Source organism: Canis lupus, chromosome 12 (genome assembly GCF_011100685.1).
Source record: "Canis lupus familiaris isolate Mischka breed German Shepherd chromosome 12, alternate assembly UU_Cfam_GSD_1.0, whole genome shotgun sequence".
Classification (NCBI taxonomy): domain Eukaryota; kingdom Metazoa; phylum Chordata; class Mammalia; order Carnivora; family Canidae; genus Canis; species Canis lupus.
In genome coordinates, this window is record NC_049233.1 from 57,767,190 (window position 1) to 57,780,095 (window position 12,906).

Consider the following 12,906-nt stretch of genomic DNA (forward strand, 5'->3'; position numbering starts at 1 on the left):
GCCAAGGCTTTTTAAAAAAATTAATGGTGGTGGGTGGAATGGATCAGGGAAGCAACCAAGCATTTAAAAGAAGCTTTCAGAGAAGTCTAGGCAAAAAAAGGATGCCCTAAAACAAGGATGTCATGTCTGTTCTGTTCACCTCTTTATCCAGCATGGGTCCTAGGGCCAGGCAGAGGGTAGGTAGATGTTCAGTAAATACATAATAAGTGAACAAACAGGTATGGATTCTTTAAAGATAAATAACAAAGGATAAGGAGTCTTGGTGACTTGATGTCTTTCATAGAGTCTAGCAGTGTCTTGCACAGAGTAAATCCTAATGAAAGATCTCTTGAATTGGTCTGGATGGACCTGAATAGACATGGAGAACAAGAGTGGAAGACCCCAAGCACTCTTTAAGAGAGGCGGGGACGTTCTGGTTCCACAGGCATGGAGAGATTTCTCAGGGGACATGAGTTTTAAAAGGAAACCAAGTCAAAGTGGTATAATGGCAGGAACCATCTAAAGCAAGGTCAATGATTTCAGTTCAGGTCCTGCCCTCCAAATGAATGTGCATGTGACATAGAGCCAATAACCTCAGAGGCTCTCCTGTAAGGGGATTTCTACAACTAATCCATGGCCCCGCTATACATTGCTATGATTCTATACTTTCTCTCAAATAATCTAGGCAACACCCATGAAGCTAAAATCCCTAGCTCTTCCTTTCCTTGAACTCTTAACTATTTTAGGAAAAGATATCCTAATTTCTAACACCACAGTACATACAGGCAGGGTTCATTGGAGGGCCAGACTGCAGTTGTGATTCAAGTCCAAGTTGTTCTAAGTCTATGATCAGTCACCTGGGTGGCCTCCGTAGCATCACTGTTCACAATTCATTGTAACAACAAAATGGTAAACTCTGACAATATAGTTTACCTCTGCATAAATTTATATTGCCCTTATATCTATTCTGCCACATGTAGATTAAATCACACTGTTGCTGCTCTTCGATCCTGATGAGTGGGGATAAGGGACAATGGGAGAGGGATGGAAGAGCAGAATTTATTTTTACAATGACAGGTAAAAAAGAAACAAACAAAAACAGGTGGCTAGTGGGTCTTCCGATCAACCAAAAAACATCTGTTAACATTAAAGATCACACTTCCTTAAGTTACTTTCCAATAAAAAAGAAACACAACTTGAACAAGTAAGCCAGATAACCAAAATATCCCCTAATTTCTTGTTATTTTTTCTTATAAGTAGCACCTGTTCACCATATTGGAGAACATTTCAAATCTGGGGAGCTTAAGAATGAAAGATAAAAATTAAAAAGATAAAAATAAAGCCATCCCATAAAGACTACCCAGGTCATCCACACCACAGCGATTCTCTCTTGGTCCTTTTGTTTCTATAATACACATTGGAAGGTAAAACCTGGGTATATTCCAGGGTTCCAAATCAGGTTACACCTACAAAATGCTGTATAGTCAGTCATGAGCCATCAGGCTGGTACCCAAGACTCCAAGTGGTAATGTCCATTCAAGCCCCTGTGAGAGGTACCTAGATAGAATGACTTATTTTACAACTTCACAAAAAAACATTGGCTCTCCATGTACTTGCCAAGCTATGCACAATAAAAAAATATGTGACTCTACACAGGCATAACTTAATCATTCTTGAAGTGAAGATATAACACACCTGGTGCTATATAGTAAGAATAAATTGTTGGCAAAATTTCAAACACAACTCTTTCCAGCTAAGGGTGGGAACAGGGCAACTCGGTCTTTTTGCGGACAGGTCTATAGTCCATCTGTTTATTTCATTCACATTTTCAAGCCCAAAATTTCCCTAGTCAAAGTATCCCTAGTCACTCAGAACTACCACCAGCTGACCCTGGAACACACGTTAGAGACAGAGATGACCAATCCTCGCACACGACGCTGGAGATAAAACACGCTCATCCATTCATATCTTCTCCACCACATTTTCATCAGGCACAAACAGTCTCCTCTGGAAGATGAAAGGTTTTAATAAGATACTACCAATTGGGTTTCCTGTGCAACAAGAATTTCTAACTCAGGGCATCTCCACATTTCTTCCCAGTTACATATATCCCACACAGTTGCTTCAATGGTAAGCGGCCTCAGCAACTCTCCCCCTTTACCTCTTTGTGAATCCACCGCATTTTAGGGTTGTTTTTGCAAAAGCCATATTCAAAGAGAGTCTTTTTCAAGCAAAGTATGTGAACTTCTCAGCACAAGTTGCTGTCTTTTAAGCAGTGCGTCTTTGGCCCTACAATGAATAACCATTACCCAGTGAGTCCATTGTGATCGGAAGCAAAGCAGTTCTGTTTGCAGTAGTAAATCTTAACACCGACCCTCCTAGCCCAAATCCACGGCCATCACCCCAGCATCTTCACCCCATATTTCACTGGAAAATGTTTTAAGTCAACAAAAATAATGTCTTCAGAGATGCCTTGGTAAATAGAGTAACCCCAAGGATCCATGTGCTCTACGGGGAAGGAGAGGGAGCACAGGGAGACTATGGGAAATCCTTAAGAAATATTAAGATTTGTCCTCAGCATTGCCTTCCTCTCACGGGGCAATGGCTGAGAACACCAGAAAGGTTGCATTAGTAAAACTGCATAGAGTCTACACTGCACAAAGTGCTTTGATATCAGTAACAGGATCCTCTTCATACTTCATCTTTTCAATACTTCTTGCAAGGTTTGTTTTCAAAAAGACATTACATGTTGGTAAGCGACTGCTTAGAAAAATCAGTCAAATACCTTCCCCTTCACCCCTAAGAAACCTATCATATTCCTGAGCTTTATTCCCTTCAAATAAACCGAACACAGGCAACTTAACACTCGGGAGTCAACAAAGGACGACATTCCAGTGTGCGTTCAGGCAACAAAAGAAAGACTTCTGCAGGTCCACAGAATTGAAGACTGTGTGTAGCTGTTGATGATCTGTAAAAATATTTTTCAAGGCTCTTTCAACAAAAGATTTCGATTCAAGCAAGATCACAGGGAAGAACGATGACAGAGTCCTAGCTGTGCCTTTGCATGTTTCGTCTGCTCGGCTTTTGCGAGTCGACTGTGGCTGCTGTTGGCTGGATATGGAATTCCTCTGCCCTCGAATCTTCATACGTCGGAAGCACAATCAAGAAGAAAATGTTGCGTTTATGTCACACCCCTTCCAAGAGGTTTAAAGCGCCGAATGTTACCACGTGAATCCTCACAACACCCCTGTGAGGTAGGTAGGTGGAGAGTATTGGTATCCCCACCTTACAGGTGGGGGAAATGAGGCACACAAGAATTAAGGGACTTGCCCGAAATCACACAGCTAGTCACTGGCAGGACAAAGAAAACTTATACTGATTAGCACCTAACACAGTGCTTTGCACGTAGTAGGTGTTCACTGAATATCTATGGATTTTATTTGAATTATCTCAACATACAATATACACAAATAAAATACAAGCAGCCACCATAGAACATCTGTCTCCTACATTTCTCCTGGTGACTTGTCTCATTGACTCTGAACCCAGGTGGATACAGGATGTTCAAGACTCCATCTCACAGCTGAGCCCTCCGGTTGAAGAGGATCTACGTAAACACGATCCATAGACAACCTGCTCTGGCACCTGCTCTACCACAGAATGTTAGTTTTCTAATGAAAACAAAAATGGATTTCAGGAACCATGCTGACTCTTTTTTTTTTTTTTTTTTTTTTTGCCTGTTTGTTTTAAATGGAGCCATCTGAATGGTTCTGTGTTTTTGTTTTGTACAAAAAGAAATAAGGCTGCTATAGTCCAGTTAGCTTGTGAGAAGTGTGCCGAGCACGAAGATCTCCTCCCAGCTGAGATGGATTTCTACCCAGGACGTCGGGCCAACCCCAGGGAGTGGCAGCTCTAGCAGAAGAGGGTCAGCGAGGCTGAACATCACTTGCACTGTTCGTGGTCTGTGTAGTCATCCATGTCCACGTCAGAATCAAAGAGCGAGTGTCCAGTGAAATCTGTATCTGGGGTTCTGGAAAAACTGTTCTCTGCTCCCTCATCTTCAAAGGTCTCTGTCCTTGAGTAAAAGCTGAAATCCAGCAGGGGCGTGTGGGTTTTGCTGCCCTCGCTGCTCTCCTCAGACTCATAGATGGTGTTGTCATCATCGTGGTGCCACTCGGGCCAGAATTTCCTCCTTATCCTCTCACAGTACATGGCAAGGTTGATCAGCTCACCTGCAGGGGAGAGGGGGGTGGCAGTAAGGAAAGCCAGGGTTAATTCTCAAAGGCAGCAGCTTAGCTTTATGGGGGAATTGGGAAGAATGTGGTGGGGGAGACATTAACAATGTTTTTCTCCATGGGGACTATCAAAGATTTAGATGTTCATGCACATAAGAAGAAAGGTGAGTGAGAAAAGTTAAATCATAAATGGGCTGAGCGAGATATAGGAGAGTCTTATGGTGATGATGGGGGGTGGGGGTAGAGTATCCACAATGGCAGCTAAACTACCATCATTTGGCTTTGTAAAGCATTTTATTATTTCATGTTTGCTTATCAAGAGAACTGGTGCTTTGACTGGTTCATATTTAAATTAATTTATAGCCCATGAAAATACACCAACTGTTAGTTGGGGTAAGTCAGCCAGAAGTAATCATTCATTCTACAAATATTTGCAGTGTAATTAAGGTCTGGGTACTAAGCCAAGTAGTTGAAAAAAGTTATGTTAAGATGTTAGTTTTGCCCTAAATAATCCTAAATAAAATGGATAACTCAGAATTGTCTATGGATGAGTGTGCCCACAGGCACTTTTAAGTAAAACAGGTATTTTGTTAAAATTTTTTAAATTAAATTGAAACGTTATACCCATAATTAGGTTCCTACCCAGTCACTGGGCTACTTTTCACGTGAATCAAAGGAACACTTTGGTTAAGTCACTAAACTTGTCCAGGTATTGGTCTGAAACATGACACAGAATTTGACATGCATTTCCTAACTCCCAGGGAAAAATGAAGAGGGTGAGTTTTTGCCTTTGATCCACCAGATGGCAACATTGCTTACAAATACATAATTTGTCACTATTCCTTACAGGATCTCATTGCCCTAAGAGTATTCTTCGGATGTTTGTTTTTTAAAAGCTCTATAAACATCTACTTGTTATATAGGTAATCCATGTTTTATTGTAGAAAATTAGAAAATGTGGATACGCAAAAAATAAAAGTTACCAATAATCGCATCCACTGTAATAACATTTTTGTTTATGTTCTTCCAGAAATGTATATACTTCCATATACATTTATATATATTTACATTTGCTATTTAGCATATATTATATATTGTTTCCTATGCTACTTTTTTCCACTTAACATCCTATAATGGAAAAATTTCAATTTCACACTATCATCTTGATAGCTGCACAGCAGTTCATTATTTGGATGTACCATAGTTTCATTTTGTTTTTTACCAGCCCCCCTTTGTGGCCCTTTAGGTTGTTTCTATATTAATGAGTCTCTTGATTATAGCCTTTAACTACACTATTTTATTTTCTATCAAAGATAATATACTCTCAAAAAAAAAAAAAAAAAGATAATATACTCTCATTCCGGAAAATTAGAAGTCTGTATATAGAAATGGTATAAATAGATAAGGAAGAAAACAAAAGGCACCTATGCTCTCATCAATCCAAGGTCATCACAATTAACATTTTGGTGCAATTTATTTCTGCATATTTTCTATTTAATTATTGTCATTGTTACCACTTCCTGTTACTTTGCATAACATCATTATATGCATTTTCCATGAAAACTTTTCAAAACTTGATTGCTGCTCTGCTTCAATAAGCACATTCCCTACAAAACATAATAAAGTTTTGTCCTACTCCATGGAGTTAGTCCTACTCCATGGACTAGTATTGGTTCCAGGTCACCATTTTCAGTTGTCTCAGATCCTAACACTCCACTCATATTACGGAAGAGTCCATCCTGATTCCCTACTCAAGGATTTTACATACATACCCAGGAGCCAGAAGCCAAGGAGCCAACATCAGTGCTCCTTGAAAAGATGCAGGCAAAACCTTCCCTTAGACTCTTCCTCAGGGAAGCAGTCATGAAACACCTCACCAGGTATTGCTGCCCTTCACAAGTAACCAAGACTCGGACAAAGCTGTGGAGGCAGCACCAAGGTTTGGAGAGTGGGGGGGCGGAATCAAAGATCATGGTCACTTCACAGTAGGGTCTGGGGACAGCTGTGTTTGCCTCAATCAACACCATTCCCTATTAACAGGTTAGTGAGCATCTAGAAAGTCAGAATCTAGTCACAGAATCTACACCATATATGGTTCTATCTGCCTCTTGTGCGGCTGTTTCTCTACTCTCGGTTTCTTTGCTTTTCTTCTAGGAGAGCTGCCCTGCCTTCATAGTGTGTGACATTAATACCATTTCAGTGTGCAATAATAAAAATTAATAATAATAGTAGCAAACATGCATATAGTCCTTACTGCGTACCAGGCACTGTTTGAAGTGCTTTATTCATGTGTTGAATTAGCCCTTGCAATAATCCTATGAGGCAGGAATTTTTATTATCCCCATCTGTCATGGGAACACTGAAGCAACAGAGAGGTTAATTAACTCGCCTAAGGTCACATAGCTTGAAAGTGGCAGAGCCAGGATTCAAACACCAGCAGTCTCCAGACACCATGCACTTCGCCACGAATCTGTTCTCTCCCTCTCTACTGATGAGCTGACAACCTGGCTTGGGAATTAATAGCTGCACACTCTCTGCCACAGAATTTTTTCCTGTAATTCTTCCTGGGGTCTCAAGAATTATGAGGGGACAGGTGCCGCCCCTCAAAGATAAAGAGTTGTCAAGAAAAAGTGATGATTCCATCATGCAGTCCAGAAAGGGACTGCTTTTGATACACAAAAACTAGGAGCCCACATACCCATCCTCATATCCTGCCACCAATAAAAAGAATGGACTGAAGAATGAAATTTTATGGTTGAGTTCTATCCTTGTCTGGCTTGGCCAGTCTCTTCTGTGCCTTGATTCTCCATCAGCTAACCCGCTCAACATGCCACCAGCCAAAAGAATAGAAAAAAGTTGGCAATAGAAATAGGCTCTGTGTATATGTGTGTATGTGTGTGTCTGAGATATAACTGTGTTAACATAAAAGCCTATGTTGAAGGTGTAAACTTTGTAAAATTATAGGAAAACTGCCATTTCTTTCAAAATGTACTTAATAATCAGATAACGATTTCGTACATCAAACCAGTAAAAATTAAAGTCTGATAATATCCAATGTGGAGGGTCAGGCAATGTAACTACATGTCTCATGGAATTATAAATTGCTATACACTTTTTTGGAAAGTAATCCAAAATCTCCTGTTGAAATATTAAATGTATATATCTGTTGGCCCAGAACTCCACTTTTATTTCTCCAGTCTACTAAAAGAAAAGCACCAGTATATAAAGATATACGGGTATGGATAGCAACAGCATTGTGTCAGTAAAAAAGAAAGGTGAAAACAGCCTGAATGTCATCAATAGGGATTGACTGAATGAATTATACTGTATCAATTTTATATATTCTGTAGCTGTTAAAAAGACATAATATTGTATTAAGTGGAAAAAGCAAGTTATAATGTGTATAATACAGTTCTATTGCTTAGCTTAAAAATAGTAAAAACAAACCAAAACTACTATATACACATATGTAAATTTGCACATGAAAAAGAAAGGCACAGAAAGATTCATCCCAAATTCTTAATATTGGTTATTCTATGGGAGTGATATTGGACATGGATGAGGGGGACAGCATAAATCTTTTAAAATATTCAGGGCTAAAAAAAAAAATCAGGGCTGCTTAGGTGGCTTAGTCGGTTATGCATCTGCCTTGAGCTCAATTCATGATCCCAGGATTCTGGGATAGAGCCCTGCATGGGGCTCCCCACTGCTCCCCCTCTTTCCTACTCACACTCTCTGTTGCTGTCTCTATGTTTCTCTCAAATAAATAAAATATTTTAAAAAATTGTTTTAAATAAATGTTTTAAAATTTTCCTATATAATTGAACTTATTATGACAATCATGTATTTTTAAATTTAAATTTCCAATAAAAGGGGCACCTGGGTGGCTCAGTGGTTGAGCATCTGTCTTTGGCTCAAGTCGTGATTTTTTTTTTTTTAAATAAGAATATACACAGCTACAGTCTTTCTAACAAGCAATTTAGCCATGTAGACTAAGAGCTTAAACCTTTTAAGGTAGAAATTCCCCAACCAGAAATTTAGCTTAAGGAAATAACCAGAAATAAGCAAGAATATGTATTTATACAATATTCACTATAGAATACTGGTTTAAAAAAATGTGAAATAACCCACAAGTCCAGAAAAAGAAGATTAATCACATCAATTACAATGTAGCCATGGGATAGAATATTATGTTGTTTTAAGGCATATTTAATTACAAGGGAAATGGTCATAATACATAGTTCATTAAAACTATAGGTTTATAACTGTATCAGCATCAGGATCCTAATTTTTAAAAATATACACATACATGTACTTCTTGAAAGATGAGGACACATGCTACGATATTAACAGTAGTTCTCTGTGTGTGACAGGGGGCACAAGTTATTTTTTTTTAACTTTTCTACTTTTTGAAATTTTCTCCAGCAAGAAAATAATATTTCATATATCTACATCTATCTATCTATATATATATATGCAAACACACACTTATGTATATTTTAAGAATGCTGAATATTCAAAGTCCCTCAACTTACTCACCTAAATCAAGGCAAATTTCTCACTATTTTAGATGGCTCCAGTACACTGTGTGGCTAGATACTGTAACTAATATCTAGGACCAAAAGCTAATATTTACACATATGCACTCACACACTCACACATGCAGTGAGGCCAACAGTGCCCTGGCGGCTCCAAAGTTAAGGCAGAAAATTGCTTCATCCAACCAAGCATTCACACTCCTGGTTTTGAGCCAGTTCTAAATCATACAGGTTCTTAGTTGTTTCTGCTTCTCCTTCCTCTTGTTACTTCTTAGGGAAGTCTCCACCACAGGAAGAGCAAAGACGGAGAAAGAAGTAGAGGCGAAAGTAGTAGTTTGCCTTCCTATTAGCAGCTCCAGTCAGAAGGTTTAGAAGAAGAGCATGGAACCAATGACCAAAATGTGATTTGGAGACTCTCTAGGGACTTTAATGATTCATGCGACACCATTCCCCAGGGAGAGCTGGAAGCTGCTAACTTGTTTAAGAATCAAGTACATGCAACCATGTGCCAAAGTCCCTCACAGATGATGGTGTCAGATTCCCTCAAATGTGTGGGCATTGAGTGGGACTCAAAATCAATCCTTCAAAAAGGCTGACCCATTTCTTTAAAAAGAACAATAAATGTCTCGAGTCCTTCCAGGAAGTGAAAGAGAGAAGGGCCAAGTCATAAATAATTTAATAAAAGATGCTTCATCCCTGCAAGAAGGGATTCCATAGAATTTGATAGTTCTACTTATAATGGATACCTAAATGCTTCTGAGTAATAACAGATGATGTCAGTTGTGTGTGCACATGCACGCACGCGCATGAGCAAGCACTTGGTACAAATATAAGTCTATGTGTACAAGTGAGTGTGTATGGAGTATGTACATATAGAAGTATGTGAGTATAATACCCAGTGCTCATTACAAGTGCCCTCCCTAGTGTCCATCACCCAGCTCTGTCCCTCCACCCTCTGCCCTTCCAGCGACCTTCAGTTTGTTTCCTATAAGACTGATGAATCACTGAGCTCTACCTCTGAAACCAATAATATATTATACGTTAATAATTGAACTTAAATTAAAAAATTTTTAATCAGGGGATCCCTGGGTGGCTCAGTGGTTTAGCGCCTGCCTTTGGCCCAGGGCGTGATCCTGGAGTCCCAGGATCGAGTCCCGCGTCGGGCTCCCAGCATGGAGCCTGCTTCTCCCTCCTCCTGTGTCTCTGCCTCTCTCTCTCTCTCTCTCTCTCTCTCTATGTCTATCATGAATGAATGAATGAATGAATGAATGAATGAATGAATAAATAAATCTTTAAAATACTTTTTTAATCAAAAATTTAAAAAAAATAAAGAATTATGTGGACAGATGTAACAGTCTGTGTACTCACCAGTGTGTAAAAGTGGTGTGCTGGGGAAATGGAGGGAGGGAGTAGGAAGTAACAGGAACAGAGGGTACATATAAAACATACCTCTAAATGAACTAAAGGGAACCAATATATTTTTAGATAATTAAAATGAAGAGAAACTATGTTAAATGCTACAAATGTCACCATTAGGATAACATTCAATTTAGGTAAGTTTTAACATATTGTAAGATAAAGAACATCTCTATGCTGATTATTTAGGAAATTAAGTATCAGTGCATACTATCCCAGGCCTCACTCAGCTGAAGTTCTGGAAGACCTTCAGCCAGTGCCTGACCCATTCCAACCAAGTCTGGTAATGTAGCTGAAGCCCCAACCCCTCCAATAGGAGGATCTGGAGAATGACTTCTGTCCTTAGCCTGGTCTGAGCTTCTGGGCATGCACATGAATACACACACACAGACACACACACACACACACACACACACACACACACACCAGAGTGCCATAGCCTTCACCAACCTTCCTATCCACCTACCTGTGACCACCACACAGGAGTATTCACCTGCGTCATGTTTCTTGTATCATTCTGCCTTGGTTGGTTCCCAACCATCATCCATCCAACATTAAAAGCATTCTATATGCTATTCACTGGTGACCTCATCTACACTCCCAGCCTGCTCAGTCAGGGCATAAATACCCTGGTCAATTCTGTCACTCCCCTTCTCAAACCCAAATATTGGACTTTGAACCCTCTATCCCCAGCCCCCAGGCACTTGCTTAGGTACTTCTTCAAATTGGAGAGGACTCCAAACAGTTCCCACCCACCAACACAGGGGAAGCCTCTCCCAGGGGCCCAGCTTCCTTGTACATCCCACCCCTTCAGTCTGCGCCCCTCAACATACACACACGCCAAGGTCTGGTCCTTGACATCAACTCACATTGATCTGACTTTCCCTGCCCCCTTGCTAACATGAATTTTACTCTTGGCTTACCACCCCTACCTCCACCCACCCCCACACATATATTCATTCCTCCTCTAGGTCTGGTCCTATTCACCCCTACTTCTACTCCTCCAGTCCATAATGAAACTCTGGCAGGCCTTACAGCCAAGCTCATACTACAAAAATACAAGATTGTGTTTCTTAGGCAACATACACAACTACTACAAGTAATAATATCTTACATTGTATCTGACTTACGAAGCATTTGTTGACACTTGCCCCATTTTTCACAATCTTGAACTTTCTAGCTCTACTACTCTCAATATATGACCTGTAGATACCCACTGGAATAGGAGAAAAGAATATTTTGAACTCCAATGATGTAGAAACGTATGTACTTATACCTACACGTGAAATACATAAACCTGCTCAGACTCAAAAACAGCATGGAGATGGGCAGTGAGTCCATCAGCCCCAGCCTACCATGTTTGCAGCAGCATTAGATATATCAGAAAGTGGTGAGCCACCTGTGTCCCAAGGAAATTAAGAAAGCCAACAAAACAAAAGCACTAAGTGGAACTCAAGCTCTGTATCAACAAGTACTAAGTCCACTACGTAGGAGTTGAAAGAAAAGCCCTGGTGTGATACACAGTACAATTTGTGTCAACTTTGTTGAGAACATAGTCTAGGCAAGATTGCAGCCTGGTCTCTCCTCAACCCCTAAATATCATGAGCACAGTAAACTGACCCTGGCCCTAGACACCACAGCCTGGTGTCACCATGAAACTTAGTCAAGTTCACAGGCATTGGCCTAGAATACTTCATTGTGTTACCCCTACACACCCCTTCATCCCACAGCAACTCCCAAAACCCGAAGAGGTTTGTAGGACTTGCCTTTGATCAGCCGCTCAGGTCTTGTCCCAGGTAAGGTCCACATTGCCTGTGCCAAGTGTCCGAAGACAGTGGCATCAAGAGTAGAAAGCTTGGGCCCCATGATGTACTTCTTATCACCTGCAGCAGACAGAGCAGAGAGGTTATTGGGCTGGCCTGCACTGCCCCACATGGCCACCATCACATAAAGCACAAATTACAGGTCCATTTAACTGTGTGTCAAAAGCTTTGCAGAGACAAAATGCATGCACCCTCTTTTTCTTAAAAAAAAAATAAATAAATAAAAAATATATATTAGAAACAAAAGTAAAACAGACAATTCTGTGGTATATCAACCCATACAGCAGCAAAACAGAGAAGTAACTGGGAACATATCAAGAAAAGCAGGTGAGGGGGGAGGTTCATGGGGTGAAGGGAGATGTGATCACCCACAGACCTCTGGAGGCACCTCCTCGTCTCAAACTCTGGTAACTAAAACTTGAGATGCTTAAGAACACCTGAAAATTTGCTTAAACCATCTCAAAGGTACCCCACACCAAGCACACCAGCCTCAGGCACCTACTTTATTAAATTAATACATTTCCTTGGAAAAATTCAAGAAGCCTAAGCTAGGTGGCAAGGTTTTCCATGTTGCACCATGGTCTTGGCAATGGTCTCACACTGAGCACCAGCTTCTGAAGGAAGCGCTACACAGAAACTATGAAATTACAGGCCTAGGGATTGGGCTCGCATACAACGATGTGTTGCACTTCTGCTCCCATCTCTCCTTTTCCATCACTACCGAACTACTGGACATCTGACCTATTAAAATTGCCCCAACTTGTCTCCCGAGCTAGTGTCAGGCGCTGTAGCATACAGAGGCAGCTCAGGAGGAACTGGATCCACCGTATTCAGATCCCAGCAACATCAGTAATCCCTGTGGGAGTCTACTCAGTACTTACCCTCCCAGAGCCTCAGTTTGCCCATCCGGAAAAT

General features: G+C 40.5%; 1 protein-coding gene across 4 annotated transcripts in view; it reads right to left on the reverse strand.

Annotated features, from left to right (window-relative positions):
- Window positions 1-1,987: 1,987 nt before the first annotated feature.
- FAXC (failed axon connections homolog, metaxin like GST domain containing) overlaps window positions 1,988-12,906 on the reverse strand; it is a 72,262-nt gene continuing 61,343 nt past the window's right edge. For all 4 annotated transcript variants that reach the window (XM_038554784.1, XM_038554785.1, XM_038554786.1 and 1 more), the window contains 2 exons: window positions 11,935-12,051; window positions 1,988-4,211 (listed from right to left, as the gene is read on the reverse strand). In XM_038554784.1, coding sequence (XP_038410712.1) covers window positions 3,922-4,211; window positions 11,935-12,051 — 407 coding nt within the window. In that variant the 3' untranslated portion in view covers window positions 1,988-3,921. The remainder of the gene's footprint in view (window positions 4,212-11,934; window positions 12,052-12,906) is intronic.